This window comes from Glossina fuscipes, unplaced genomic scaffold, assembly GCF_014805625.2.
Source record: "Glossina fuscipes isolate IAEA_lab_2018 unplaced genomic scaffold, Yale_Gfus_2 61051, whole genome shotgun sequence".
Taxonomy (NCBI): Eukaryota; Metazoa; Arthropoda; class Insecta; order Diptera; family Glossinidae; genus Glossina; species Glossina fuscipes.
In genome coordinates, this window is record NW_024003300.1 from 204,960 (window position 1) to 221,587 (window position 16,628).

The window sequence follows — 16,628 nt, forward strand, 5'->3', positions numbered from 1 at the left end:
AATCTAATTTTGGAGTGGACAAAAACTTTCCCTATAGACAAAGCAGTTTTATGTGGATATTGCTTACAATGTACTACAAATTAACTAAATTCCTTCAGTTTGTGCACAATTTTCAAACGTACATAAAGAACACTAAAACAAGTGAAAATGTTAGACACTATTCGCACGCTACAATAAGTAATTTGCTAGTGTTGTAAGAAATCAAATACGCTTTTTCTTCTAACTTAACTGTTAATGTTTTAGACTATTAACTCTATACTATACTTTCGTAATATAGATGCTACAAGAATTAGATAATACTTGACACGCTTTTTATCTTGAAAACAACATATGCCTCAGTAAGCCACGCACCCTTCTTTCAAATCAGAATAGTGATTTAGAAAGTGAGAAAAATTGAATTAAAACTTACATTAATCACGCGCACATCTTCATTTAACGTAACGTCAACTGAAAGTTGTCTTAATTATTGAAAAAAATAATGTTGAGCTTTGTTGCCGCGCGTGTTTTATATGCAGTTAATGGTCTGGCTGCATTTATTTCTTTCTTTTCTATTCGCTCACTGTCTGCCTCTCATTAGCAATATCAGTGTATCTCTATCCATTTGACTCTGCTTAGTTTTTCTCTCTCCCTTCCTTCATTTCTGATGCATATTTGTGTATTAGAATATTAGAATTTCAAATTGTGTTTGTGGAAATCAAATGATATGCGTTCACCTTCTATCTGCTAATTTCGTGTGATTAATACTACTGTTCTTTTGTGGCAATCTATAGGATGCTATTGAACTTCCATTCGTAGGACCATTTGATTTTAACTTCGGATATTTCCTCAGCAATGGCATAGGCTTTAGGAGAAAAACATATCTTAAGGCTTTAAAAACTACAAAAAATGTTACAGCTAATTTGCATATTGGAGACATACTGTACAGTATGAAGCTTTTAAAATAAATCGCAGAAACTTGATCGATGCAACAGTGTACACTCTCTTGTAACTGGGTTATAAAATGCAGCGCAATTGCCGTGGTATCAATACTTTTCGATGAAAGTATAGCCTTTAAAATTTCGGTCGTCCAATCAATAAAAAATATTCGGCTTACCATATTACTTGCGCCACTGTTATACGTAAGCTCTTCGTTTTTGACAACTTCGTTGGGGTGTTTTTCATAGTGGTCATCTGTAGGTGCAAAAAAAGAGAAGAAAATAAGTTATTAAGATGCTTTATTCCCACTTCAAATTTACAAACTAATCGTTGCCAATGAAAATAATTTTTAAAACCAATTTTTCAGATTAGCAGCGCATAGTTTACTGTTACTCATAAAACTTAAAGGACCATTATATATAAATATAAACTTATGTTGATAAGCATGCTGAAATATTATTTGTGTTCATTTCGGGCCACAACGAACAAACGAAATAAAATTTTTGAACAATTTTTTTCCTTCTTTGTGTAGAAAAAAAATTGTAGTATGTAAGTAGTTCACTCGACACTTTTAATCGCTGAAAGCAAAATTTAATAGTTGCAGTTACCAGTGATTATGAAGAGAATGCGCTATTTCTTCTTCAATGAATGCTAATATGTTTAAATACGCGTTTGTTTCTGCCAATATGCTTTTGGATTGACGAACAAGAGACGAATATTACCTTTAAGACGAATTTTTAGCAACAGCTATTTTTTTTTTTTTTTTGTGTGTTCAATTTTGACCGATACCATTTTTATATTATCCTATCAGATGGTAATTGCTCATACTTGCGCTAAATTTTAGCTCGATTTATAATATTTGACAGTGCAGAATATTAGACGATTTTGAGCTGTCTGTGTTGTAAACTTACCAGAAAGGGACAATTGGTTGACATAGATATGCTTTTATCTACACACAGATATCCAAGATCTCATGAAATACATAAATTATCGATTAGCAAGAAATTTTTAACCTATTTAACCATCCGTCTGTTAACCAGATGTTTCTAAAGAACTCAAGTTTGGAAAAATTAAGATGGAGGCCAGAAGTCTAACCCGGACTTGATTAGTTAAGGGGTCTCTTTCAAGTTTGAAAATGAGTTTATTTCGCAAAAATCTTAAACCTATAAATCATTAATTCACAAATATAAAAATTATGTCCAAAAGTGTTCCTCAACGGTCTACTTCTACAACAAATACAAACAAATATTTTGCTATATTCACGTGTTCGTTTAAGACATTAAAGATTTGCTCTAAGGTGAATACATTTCCGTTAGCCAAGCACTGCAGGAAAAAAATTGAGCTTTACAATTTATCATAGGTGCTTATCTAAAGGAGATTAACATCCCGAAATAAGTGAAAAAAGGTTCCGCCCACAAACAGGTGGAAAATATGCAGAAAATTTTAGCTTTTACCACTTAAGAGGCATGAATTTAAGACATGGTACAAATATTTCTTAGGACCAAATGAAAGATCAACCAAGTCACGCTCGTATGAGAATAAAAAATTTTTAACAAACATAGGTACTAGCTGAAAGGAACCTGTATGTTTAATGAAGAAAAATCACTCAGTGATTTTATTGTCCAAGCTTAGAGCCTATAAAAAATAGTTTAGGATAAATGCAACACTCCGCGAATAATGGTACCACAACTAATACAATTTAAAAGCTTTAAGAACAAGAAGAACACATATTCCCAGTAGAAGATTAATGCATATCTATCCAGAACTTTTCAGTATATTATATCAATAGAGCCCTGACATTCGGGCGCTGTCTTTCTTGTTCAATAAACAACCCAATTTCTCATCTTCATTCTTACGATTGGCGCAACCTCACAAGAAAAGTGACTCGAGTTGACTCACTTCAACGGTAATAGATGTATATCATCAATATTTCGGAAATTGATATAAATAGAAATAAGTAAGAAAATTGTATTATGTCGTGACCTAATTTTTTACAACCAGCACCGGTATCCTAAAAATACAAAAAAAAAAAAATAAAAATAAAAGAACTAAACTTTCATGCTCTATTATATAAAGTGGGCGCTGCTGATTTTTTCTATTTTTCAAAAGGAAAGTATTTTTCGCACAGGCGTTTGGCCGTTTGGTGACTTTCAAATTCTTTTGCAAATTTGTAGATGATGTTCTTCGTTTTCGTCAATGGGGGAATGCTTACCATATATACTACACAGTTTGGCAGACGGACAGATGGACAGACGAACAGGCAGATATGTTTAGGTATACTCAAAACTTGAAACTGGCTAAAAATTTATATACTTTATAAGATTTTTGAAGGTTGTTTCTGCGCATTATAACGGTATTGAAAAAAAAAAAAAAAAATTTGTACTATACACTAAAACTAAATTTGCGATATACTATAATACTGGGTAGGCGCAACCAATTTCTTCTACTTTTGTACGCGTGCTGCAGCATTGCCTATAGGAGGTGCGCTCAAATCTTTGTACATTTATCTGCTATAGTTTATAAGTAATGAGCAAGAAAACAATTTTTTATTCCATTTGAAAAAAAGAGGTGTTCTCAGGTTACGTTGTGCTGTGGACGTGCTCTTCAACCGATTCGGCCCATTTTCAATACCAATCTGCGGGCAAGAACTTCCAATGTTTCTGCCAAATTTGAAGTCCATAGCTCAATTTATACGGCCAGGAGAATGTTTAAAGCAGACATTGCACAGACAGACAGACGGACATGCCTAAGTCGATTTGGTGCTGATCAACAAACGATAACGGTGATGACTTTAAAGATTCCGTCACGATCGAATATAGTTTTCTTAGTTGATAAATTTCAAACGCGACACGTTTTGCATTAAAAAGTTAGTCTTTTAATTTTCGAATGTGCTCATAACAGTGCGTCGAGTTTATCAAATGTTTTTCGCCGGAGAACACACACACAACTGTAAACATTACGTAAAAACCGCTTAATTATGTTAAAAACGTTTTCCACAAAATGTTGAAAAAATAATATAAAAATATTTGATGCTTCGAGCGAATCTTAAAAAAATGCACCTTATGGTACATGGAGGCTTGGCGGTTACCAAATATACTAGGTAAATTTCGTATGCAAACAACACACGGTCAAATTTATGAAGTTAGAGAAGTAACCAGGCATGTTTCGAAAGCTTTGTAGGCATAAGATTTCCGCAGGCCAGGAGAGTAATATTATGTTCTTCGAAAAGAAAATTTAGTCAAGTTTTTTTGACAGCTCAATAAAGTATAGTGTCGTGAAATACTGGAGGTCTACTTTTTGAAAAAAAATGCACATTAACTCTGTAAATGATTTCCTGGGAATAATTCTTCATACTTTGAAAATAAAGTCCTGTGCTTATTCGCAGCCCAGTACAGAGATCAAGCGGATTTAAGAAATATTGGTGATGGCAAGTAGAGAAAAATGGAGCATTATTTTAAACCAACACAAATACTAGAGTTGACTTAGTTGCTGTCTTTATTTCTCCATATTGGAATCAACATTTTGGCGTCAACAATTTAAGTTCTAAATTGCATCTTTTACCACCGTCAGATCGACTCTTTCGTTTCCGGTAGCAGTGTCTGTATGCAATATGTAGACGTCTAGTTGTTCTTCATTACAGATATGCTACTTTTGTATAATGAGATTGTTAGTTTATTAGTTAGTAACCTTAAAAATGCAGTTACTGAATTCTACACGCAATATTTTCGTTTATTGCATTTGAACCGCTTTTCATTGGAAACTATATCCGTAAATTAACGCGAACCAGCAGAGTATATTTGAGGGGTTGATATGATATGCAGAAGTTGTCTTGACTATGGATGGATTGAGTATTCCAGATTTCATTTCATCCTTTGCTGAAAAAATAGAATATTTATTTATTTCCGCGAAAGGAACGGAAAGTCTGCTGTTTATTTCCGCAGGGGGTATCTGTATTACTATTACTATTTAAGGAACCTAAAGGAAATCGGCAACAAATCCCAAATTTGCAGTTTTTAAAAGTGTTTTAGAAGCTACCTATTGTTTTTATTGACCCACTAAGCCATCGTCGGAATTAGTTCAATCGTATATTTCACTAGGAATGCATCATGTTTCTATACTGCAAAGAAGGATTGTGTTGAAGGGAACGGTTAAAGCAACCTTATTTTGTCTGTCATATGAAAACGTGCCTACAACTATATAATTTTATCCTCAGCTATTTTCTTACTAGCATATCTTATCTCTATAAAACAGGGCGTATACTCTTGATATCTTCAGGGTCAATGAAACAGTGGTATTCATAATCTCAAAGTTCAATCTTAAGTTAAATAAAATCTAAAAAATTACAACCTTATTGTCAAGTGGCCTAATCCATAAGAAAAAAGGAACTGTTTGAACGCTGAAAAATTCTGTTATATATATGCTAAAAGTGCGGGATGAAATACGTAGTTTTTTTTTTTAAATAATGAAAATGGTTATAATTATTTCCAATTATTATGTAACAAGCGATTTTGACCAACAAAAATATTTTTTACTCTCGCTTATTACAAAAAAGTTTTGGTGCACGAATTTAGTGAATTTACACAAACCGGGTCGAGTTAGTCGAATATGAATCGTGAGACTCAAGTCAAGAAAATTGAATTGGAATATTCAAAAGGACAAGACCAAAACGAGAATTGAAACGTTGTATATATAAATTTCGGTATATAATTTGCAAATATAACCTACACTATCCTACGAAACAAGTCAGCGGTACGAACTTTATTTCAAAGGAAGTCGATTAAATAACGTAAGATCTAGAAGACGGCTTACGTTACAATATGAATACAATTGATCTTAATTGGTACGAAAATTATACTCACCAACAGTAGCGTGATCGCTCGTCTCCTCATTTTCGGTATAAAAAAAAGAAGCGCAATGGCGTTCTTGCGCACTCAAATGTTTAAAGAGAATCGAAATTAATAAAGTTAAAGGATATGCAGACGCATTAACCATTACCGACAATAATAATAAAAGCATTGGTACTATAAATAGCGACAACTCCAACCACAACAATAACAGCAGAAATAACAACAAACCTTAGCAATAAGCAACAATAAGCTTAGTCGTAGCAATTCCATGCATTGCTGCCATCCTAAGTGGGTGTGTAACCGGATCCTATGGTAGTAGATCGCTTGATACCGACAACGCAAGGGGGCGAAAATCCATCGACCGGATCTTTGACTAGTAATGCCAATGGTTATATAATTCAACTAAGAGTCGTGGCACCATGAAAATCGATATTTCCAAGTCGATTATCTGTGAGTACACCCATTGATGACATTGAACAATTCATATATGTCAAAAATACATATATCCCAAGGTCTGCGGTCAGTTTGTTGAAATTTAACTTTGAGCAACCACGAGAAGTTGTTTCATTCAAAATAAAAATATTTTGACGAACTACCGAATGCCTTGCCACACGATGCACTACGAAAGCAATTCGTTCCTCATAACAAACTGTGCAATGCGAGTATAGTTATTATTCCTTTTGCCATATCTATCGACCGAAAAAAATAAACATAGCAAGTCTCGCCTGCACAATTCTTCATCAAAATGTTAGAGACTGTAATACTAAGCTTACATAGTATAGTAAGTATACATATAGTATCGGTTGTGATTATTAAATCTTCATTTTACAATACATGACTAAAGACGAACATGTTCATTTCGGAAATCTTTTGCGCTGTTTATACGGTATGTAGACAACATAAGAACTCCAATAGAGGGGGAAGTCCTATTAGCTATACATAACCCTTTTCCATCCGAACTAGGATCTTTCCATCATCCGGGCGATGTTAAATTTTTATGTGGACGCATTACTTTTGAAGACATATATATTTTTATCTCTTGTTGCTATTTTTAAGAAACCTGCCATTCTTAATTACTACGACCTAGATGTTAAAACCAAACAATTTGGCGATTGAATTGGGTGACTATAATTTGCCACATGTACGATGGAATGAATAGTGATATATGATCTTAATGCTGGATTTCGTCTTACAATTGTAGCATGTACGACGATATATGCAACTTATACATTACCCAAATTAGCACTATCGTTCTTTCAATAAAATTCCCGCCTATGTTCACTAATATGCCGAATATATCAGTTTCGCGAACTGATCCATTTGTTTATCCTGTAGATGCTTAACATCATTTATAATTTCCAGCAATTTCCGTTTCGCAGGATATTCCCTATCGTGGTAAGTTAACAAATGATAACGCCAAACTGAAACGATATTTCTTCAATAAAGCTACTTTCGCCTTAATTAACATATTTATCTACAATAATGCTGTAAATACTTATTTATCTGAATTCATTTGTCCCCTCTCACGCTTGTTGCTGAAAACATGCATTTCATAGTTAATGAAAAGAGTTATAACGATTATAGGCATAAAAGACGTTCTAACTTTGGAAGGAATCCTAAAATATTTTCCAAATGCATTAAATCTGAGCGTAAAACATAAGTCGTTTGAACACATATGAATTATGGAAATAAAGAATCATTTGACCCTGTTGAAAACACTAATATGTTTGCTACTTGTTGTCTAGAACCATATTCGGGTTAAATAGTTAACCGACTTGTTTATCAGTTTCAAATTAAATCATTTCCACCTCTTTCCCGATTGGTTTGTTTTCACCAAAGATGTCATTAATGGCCTGCAAAAGGTAAAATATTGCACTGGGCTGGGTCGTTACGCAACTTCATTTTGCATTCTCATTAAGGCCGCTAATATTCTATGCAAGCCACGAGCAAATATGTTCATCGCTTTCCAGCGCTGTATTCCCTCATTTATGGAAAATGAATTGTATATCACCGCTTCATAAAAATAATAATAGGCAATGAGTCAATAACTACGGGTGCATTGCTCGATGTAATGCCATATTATTTGAACATCTTGTTACTAATGATTTGATCCGTTCTGCTGGCTCAGCGGTTTCCGCATCCCAGCACGTGCGTTGCTGCGACAAATCTACTCTTACAAGTTGCTTAGCATTTTCTTGTCACATTTTTAAACCCTTCACCGAGCGTGATCGAACTGACGTCATATTTATAGATTATGGTAAAGCATTTAATGGGCTTAATCACGTTCTTATTTTTAAGCTATCTCTTGATCAGTCCTACAAATGAAGCAAGTATTTCATGAATCAATGATTAAAATCTAAAAGAAAACGGTACAGATAAAGTAAGTCACATGGATGTCACAAGAACGGTATATATGTGAAAAATACCAAGTGTTAGTAAGAGTTGAACTAATATTGAATTTACGGAATTGGTTTTGTGTAGTTGCTAAACGGAGAACCATAAGTGACCATACTGTCTAAAATCATAAAAATTCATTATTAGATCATTTTAATCAGATTAAATTTGGCCAATGTATGTTCTTCTAAATTTACTCATGTACCTGACGCCTTTACAATACAAATTTTCAAAGAATGCATACCATGAAGAAATTGCGCTTGAAGATATCTTATTTGCCGACTTTATACCCTACTCTCGAGCAAAACTCACAAAATTTAGAGAATACAGACTTACCGGAGCAGGAACACAAACTATCTCAGGATAAACCATTTATCGCTTCGAATATATTGACAATGGCGCAGACGAAACTGGATTTTCTGAATACGGCCTCCAAACTTTTGCCGAAGTTTGACGGCAAACCAGAAAACAAGTTTTTCTGCATGCCATTGCTCTGTTAACCATAATAAAATACTCACACGAAAAAGCAGCATTTGTTGTAGTCAGTGTAAAATTGAAAGCGACGACGTGAAACCCAATTTTCACAGAGACAAGCCGCCAACGAATTATGAATCAACTAAGGGGTTCTGTCAAGCGGGAAAATACTAACACACTAACAGTATAGTTAATGAACGTAAGACAAAAGGGAAGGAATGCGCATGCATTTGTGAAGGAAATCCAAGACCTAGCAAAATCTCTTCAATGTGCTTACATTTCGAATGGACTATCATTAGATAATGCCAAAGAATAACTACGAAAGCAATAACTATGAATCGCCAAAGCGACAAGGTTCATACCATTATGCAGGCAATTTCCCAACACGAACGAAATGATTTCTAAATTTGTTAGCACACATACTAACGTGTATGGTCAATTCAATGCAATCTTTCGCTACAACAGTAGTAGAAATGGTCACAATAATTTTACAGAGCGAGGAAGAGGAAACGGCTGCAGCGGCGATACCGGAACAATGACAACAGGGGTCATAATTGAAACAGTTATCGAGATAGACACCACAATGGGCTGTTGAAATTACACAACAACCGAAATTCTCGCCACGTTACCGACAATACGGGAAACGAGATAACCATCCTAAATGCATAAACAGTAAAGCCTTCCAGATCCAGTTAAATCTCTAAAGCTTTATCTCCGCTCGAACAACCCTTAATGCAGAAAAACTAACGTTTCTAGTAGATGCGAGAGCCGATATTTCATTACTCAAGGATAGTACAATTCTTCACCAACATATAGGTACATATACAGGTCTTAATGGTGTTCTTCAGGAATTAATAAACATATTTGATAAGGTAGAGACAGACTCGAATATTGAAGATCTTCTCATTGCCCATGATTTCCATGTTGTACACGATACCTTCCACTTTCAAATGATAGAATCATTGAGATGAACTTTGTCAGAATATACAACTCGACTATCACGATAACTAAGATTGATTCATTGGAAGGTCATTACATCATGTAGACGTTGCTATACCAATACAAAGCTCATCTTAAGGATGTTCGATATCCATCCAAGCAAAATTAGAAGTGGTCAAACTTATTTAGCATACTAAAGTAGATAATATATCTTTCATACCTAACCAGATGCTACAGGAAGCCGTTTCCCACAATAATATCAAAACCACTTCCCATAGTTAAAATAAGCAATACCATCATATATGATCTGATTAAGCTATATTCCAGCCACTTCAAAATGACCAGAGCAATAGACATAACTGAATAGATTGAAGTTTTCCAGAATTCGTGAGAAAGGAATTAAACAAGTAATGCTCTAGTTTTATAAATATTTTTAGATTGGATTCGGAAAATAACTTTTATCGACAGAAACTTAGATTAAAGGACAACGAACCAGTAGACATTAAAAACTTCAGGATTCCCCATTCCCAAAAAAAAAAGTGAACAAACAGGTAAAAGAACTACTTGTAGACAGTATAGAGCAATTATCCACATATGGATGCAACAACTCTATTTTACTAGGATCCGAAAAATCATTAACAGGAAAGAATGATAAGAGAAGAGGTAGTCGCACACTATCGTAGAGTTACCAAAAAACTATTAACCGACAAGTTTCCTCCGCTACATATGAATGACACATTGGATCAATTAGGTATAGCCAGATTTTTCGCTTGTCTGGGTCTAGTGTCTGGTTTTCATTAGATAGATCTTGAAAACGAATCACGGAACATAACATCCTGTTCTAAGGGAAACGGATCTTTTTGGTTTAGAAGACTTCACTACGGCACAAAGGTTACTCCCAAAACCTTTCAACGAATGACGACATTGGCCGTTCGTTGGCATGAACAGTTTGGTCGTAATTGGATGTTCAAAGATGCGGGATTTTAGAGGCGTCTTTGATACATGCCGCAGTGTACGTTCAAATTACGTTCACGTAAATGCTCATTCTTTTGCCATGAAGTGACGTTTTTGGGACATAAATGTACACACGAAGGTATTTTACCGGATGATAGTATATATTTTTTAATTCTGAATTGTCTAACCTAGAAATGGTGATGAAGCGAAAAGCTTCGTAGCTTTTTGCAATTACCATAGGAAGTCAATGGCAAATTTTGTACAATCCCAAAAGCAAGTCAGTAAGTTGAATCGAAAAACTATACCTTTTGAGTGGATAACTCAATGTGAACAACTGTTCAGTTATCTCAAAAAGCAGTTAATAAGTCCCAAGATTCCACAATACACAGATATTCAAACGGAATTTTCCATCATCACCGAAATCGGTAAATATGCATGCTGCCCAAGAGCACAATGGATTACAAATGCCAATAATTAACCCATCTCGTGCATTCACAAAAGGCGAGAGCCTAATCTACAATGAAAACAAAGCTTGCCAGTATACATTGAGCAATGGGTTATTTTAAACCCTACGTATATGGCCGCAAATTTTTGATCAGCTACTGACTGATTTACTTTCATTGAAAGACCTATCATCAAAACTCATGAGAATGCGATTACATCTAGGACATGAGTTTACTGTTGAACATATCAAGGATGGACCGTGGACGACTTACGTCTCATTAATATTGATGACGTAAAGGCGTCAAAAATTTTGAAAGTGACAAAAACATTGCAATCCAGGAAGACCAAGAATTATAATAACGTAACAACAAAAAGGAGTGAGAATACACAACCTTTGGAAGTGAATAATGCTGTTAACTGTTACTGACTATGATAAGTATGCCATACACTAAAAGATACATTGATTATCCGAAAATATAAAAAAGTTATGTCCAAGATAACCACACGGGAGATATCATTGCTAATGGAAAATTGATTGAGAAAAATTGTTCCCAAGCCTTAAAGAATTAGACGGTAATAAAAATATATGCATTATTTTTGTAAACAATCAGGATCCATTAATAAATTAAAGTATCCAAAAAAATTGGGAAATTGATTTTTAAAAAAAGTTATCTCATATTTATTGTCTCAATTTTTTTTAGTTACACATTTCTACAACGGGGGATTCTGATTAGGTCTCAATTTTACAAAATAAGGTAACGACCAGAAACTCAACCAGAAAAGAAGTAAAAAAGTTGTATTCGGCCGTGGCCGAATCTCGCGTACCCACCACTATGCAAGTTCTTTTATTTGATGCGCATATCGCTGGTATTATTAAGAAAAACTTAATCGCGACGTCTACCATATTGATCTTAAAATTAACCCATTTTTAGGCAGATAATATGTCTTCATTTCAGAAGTGTACAAAATAGTTTTAAACATTCTGTCTTAGTTTCTTTGTGATAAATAAGCATAAGCCCTCAAAAAAGTGAAAAAATAAAATTTAATTACTTGCAACTTGGCGTGCATATGGTCAATTGTTTCCGTGTTTGGACGTAAAGAGTAGAGTGCTTCGTAGAGTAAATATGGAAAATCTGAACCTTCATACTTTAATAAGTTCCGAGTAACGAGCAAAAAATCAAACATTTAAAAAAAAGAAAACGGTGTTGCGTCCAGTTTACGCTCCACTGCGCGCATCTGTTTCGACTTAATTTGGTCCATTTTCCATGCGAATCTGCGTGCAGAAACTTTCATTGTATCAACCAAATTTAAAATAGATGCCTTCATTCATGCGACTAGGAGGATGCCAAAAACACATACCACACAGATGGACAGACATGGCTAATTCAAGTCAAAATTTGACGCTGACCAAGAATATATACACTTTCTCTGAAGCTTCTTATGGGGGTTACAAACATTATGGAAAAAAACAAAATGAATATATCCCATCTTACAATGGTGGCTGTAACACGACAGAAATAAGAATATTAGTGCTATATTAATATGCTTTTAATATCAATAACAATTATAAAAACTGTACATAATGCATAAGATTTAACATGAAAGAACTTTCCCATATATTAAATTTTTCAGAAAAAAACAGCAAGAACAATCAATGCAATGTGCTCTACAAGTGAAACCTTACAATATGGTAAAGATGGTAAAGACGACCACCCAACTTGCAGACTTGTAACTAAAGTTGTAACGTTTGTAGTAAGAATATAAGAAAATGGCATGAACTTTCTTCTTCTTAGTCTACTATTGCTTATACAAAAAATGAGGAATAGACCTCTGCTTGATGCAAAATGAAAATTAGTGATAATAAATCAGAATTAGGAAACTGTGTGCATAAGATTCACTAAACCTTTATTAAATTATTTTATTAGTTAAAGAATTAGCCCTACAATATGTACAGCATTGATGTTATTGCCTTACCAAACAAAGATATGAATTTTAAAAGATGAGGACTTAAAAGCTTGGCCATATAGATCTTCGCAAACATATAAGCTGTGTGCATATAAAATTGAACGTGGAATTTTTATTGAACATACTTTCTTAACAATACCCAGCATTTGAATTTGAAAGATGTTAGCATTTTGTTTGCACAAACCTCTGCACACCAAATTAAATATAGAAATTTCTTCAATATTTCATAATTACCAAATTCACATGCTGTTTTATAAGGGATACCTAAATACGACCCTATACAGGATTGGTAGAAATTTGTAAATATGTATGCGTATGCGTTTATTTGTGTGTAAATAAGATCATGTTGTGAAAGGATCCATCATAAACTGACTTATGCTTCTACGTAAATATTAGATCGAAATTACTTACTTCTGCCTTTTTTATTTGTTGGTTTATGGGATGTTGGTGAAAATATGTTAGTATTTTCCTGACTGCTATTAGATGATATGTTATTTGGCTTGTATGTGTATGTAGTATTGTCGTTCCCTTTGCCCCATACTGGCCAATTTAAGGTACTTTGTACAATGTTACTGTGGTTTGTGTTAATTATGGGTGGTATAAAGTAATTATTGCCGAACCCAATTTCCATAAGACCTGTACCGTCATAATTACTAACTTCTTTGACATTTTCGTCCTTACCATTGCTATTTTTGTGATTTATATGATGGGATGATGGCACATTATTTATGCGTATTCCGCTTTGTCCATGATATCCATGGCTGGGATATTGACCTATTACTCCGATCCCTCCGGTCGGTATCATATTAACACCGCTGTTGCCATGGGTTAATATAATGCCACTACCATGGCTACCAAGACCAACGTTATTAGCACCGATGTTATTACCCAAAACATTTAGGTTATTTGTCTGAATTGGTATGCGGTTAAATTGATCTACATTTGTGTTAATTGAAGTACTACTGGGACTGTTTACAACCGGATTCACTTGCATTCCATTGTTGTTAGTGCTGCCGGTATTTATATTCAGGACGCCATTGGGCATTACGCCGCTATTCATACCGTTTACACCAATTACGTTTATGTTATTATGTGGTGCATGTAGATTCTTGACATTTGTCAAGCCATTAGGGTCTTCAACACTGGTAGTTCCTATATCAGTGGGAGCAACCTGTTGTACAGAAACTCCTGGGCTTCCACCGTTATTTTTATTTCCACCAATCATCTGAGGACTGGTGGAGGTTTTATTTTTCTCTTCGGGTGCACAGCAAACTTTGAAAACAACTTTCATATTGTTAGTTGAACACCGACCACCTATGCGCCGATATAGATCATCTTTGGACGAGGTTGCTAAAAAAAACACATTTAATGCAATATTTAAGCAATTCAAAATTTGTCAAAATAACTATAACAAGTCAACGTAACTCAGCACATAGAAGGGCATAGCATTGCAATTTATACACAAACAAAATTCACTGCGTCCAGTTGAGAGACAGAACAAACATAGCCCGAACCATTTAACAAATTTGTAATTAATCTTGGCTAATTCCAGTGCCAAAGAATATTACGTTGAGTTACTATAGATATCATTTCATGTTAACTTACAAATAAAATAGTAATCATTCCCAGGAAGGAACTCCAGACCACCTGGTTGTGGTGTAAATGGCCGGAAAGTTATTGTAAAAAACATTAGTTTTTGCGGTTTATCACAAATGGCAATAACACGAGGATCAGCATTAGTAATCCGACATGTCTCGTATTCAACTTTTGAAACATTATATATAATGTATTTTTCCGTTTCATTATCAAACGTCCCAGGTTCATACACCGGGCATATTATATGAACTTGATCAAACTCGAATGCTAGATTACCTTTATTTACATCTATTATATGATCCGTATTATCTATACGAAATCTGTAAAAGTAACATCAGAAAAAATATGTACTTTTTTATTATTTCAAATATTTTCTTTATCAATTATAAATCGTATGAATGAGTAATCTCTACTGGCATTTAAGACTGACAAAATGGTTATGTTAATTCGATAATATAACGGTGTTTTGTTTGATAAGTTTGTCACGCTTTGACAACTTTTATTCTGACATTCCTATGATTGTAAAATACATACGTGCTGCTATGTTCAAAAACACTTATTCGTTTGTATTGTAGGAAACTTCTGGTAAGAGATTCTGGTAAGAGATCTAAAAGAAACCGTCCGCTAAAAACATTTTTACTTAAGGCAGTAAATCGTCTATTTTCAATTTTTTATCTCGTAGAAGAAGAAGAGAACGTTAGTGAGAGTGCTAGGGTTAACGAAAAAATTAACATCTTTTCACTTAGTGAAATCAATGGCGGTAATATTGTTTAACTGACTACAAGATGTAGAGAATAAATAGATAAAATATATAATAGAATAAAGAAATTATATAATAAATTATTTTCAATACGCCCTCAGACCACAACATTCCTGATGTAGGTAACGCAGTCATAGATATTAGGGGGTAGTGTTAATTTTGATAGGTTTTTTTGAAAGGGCATTTGTTGAGAAAAATTGGTGCAATATATATTAACCAAAATATTTTCCATCACTTTCTATAACTTTTTTCCATTTTTCTGCCAAGATGTCGATACAGTGTTAGAAGAACGATGTTGGTTTGGCTTTCGTACTTCTTCAACTTTGTGGAACCGCGTTTCAGCAAAGGAACGCTGCATTGATCTGAACAAGTGATAATCAGAAGGCATCTGGTGAGCAGGCTGGGTGTGGCAGAACTTGCCATTTGAGCTGCAATAGTATATCCTGGACAAGTCTTGCAACAAGTGGCCAAAACGGCATTTTCAGTCAATTCGTGTTATCACTTTTAAACCGTTGAAACCAAAATTGACAACTGAGATATGGTGATTAGCGTGGACATACGCTAAATAACTCAACAACATTAAATGGAAAACTTTTATTTTAGGTAAAGAAAGGTCGAAGTTATCGAATTTAATCTTTTCGTGTTCTAGTATTTCCCATTTCTTTCTAATTTTTACCTGTAGAAGTCACCTATCGAAATTAACGCAGACACAAAACCAGGTAGCACACTTACAAAAATGCTGCATCTGCATTTCTTCAAAAGACAAGCACTTTACACTAAGCGTCCATTATCGAAAATTACAAATAAGCAATTGTACATACATTTTATTTGTACAAAACTGGTATATAAGTAACCAATTTTATCAATGAAGTAAGAGCTAATAACTTTAAGATATAATTTCAAGCTAAGCTTGTCTTGGCACATATGAAATCCAAGTGAATACATTCTTTTCATTGATTGGTGACGCGCTTGGCCGAATCAATTTTGGCAATAGAAAGAGTGCAAGTGTTGGCGGAAACAGCCGAGCAGGGTCAGGAAACGAGTATACACATCCATATACTTTACACTTTCAGTACATTTGATTCATAGGAATTTCTCTGCCCCACACAACTGGTGCTCCCGTGTGGTGCCCGAACGTCATGTCTTATGTGAGACGCAATAAGGTGTTGAGTTGCCAACGCATAATGTTGTTGGCGTGTCCGCCCGTTTGTAAAACGGTCTCAACTGACGCTCTGCAGGTATTGATGGGTGCACCCCTTCTGGACCTTAAGGTTTTGCGTCTGAGCATTGCCTATAAAATAAAGAGTGATCTGCCTTTATTTGACGGGCTACGAACTCAG

General features: G+C 34.5%; 1 protein-coding gene across 4 annotated transcripts in view; it reads right to left on the reverse strand.

The window, feature by feature from the left end:
* Positions 1–629: 629 nt before the first annotated feature.
* LOC119643481 overlaps positions 630–16,628 on the reverse strand; it is a 56,998-nt gene continuing 40,999 nt past the window's right edge. For all 4 annotated transcript variants that reach the window (XM_038042834.1, XM_038042833.1, XM_038042835.1 and 1 more), the window contains 3 exons: positions 14,538–14,848; positions 13,614–14,282; positions 630–1,170 (listed from right to left, as the gene is read on the reverse strand). In XM_038042834.1, the coding sequence (XP_037898762.1) occupies positions 710–1,170; positions 13,614–14,282; positions 14,538–14,848 (1,441 nt within the window). In that variant the 3' untranslated portion in view covers positions 630–709. The remainder of the gene's footprint in view (positions 1,171–13,613; positions 14,283–14,537; positions 14,849–16,628) is intronic.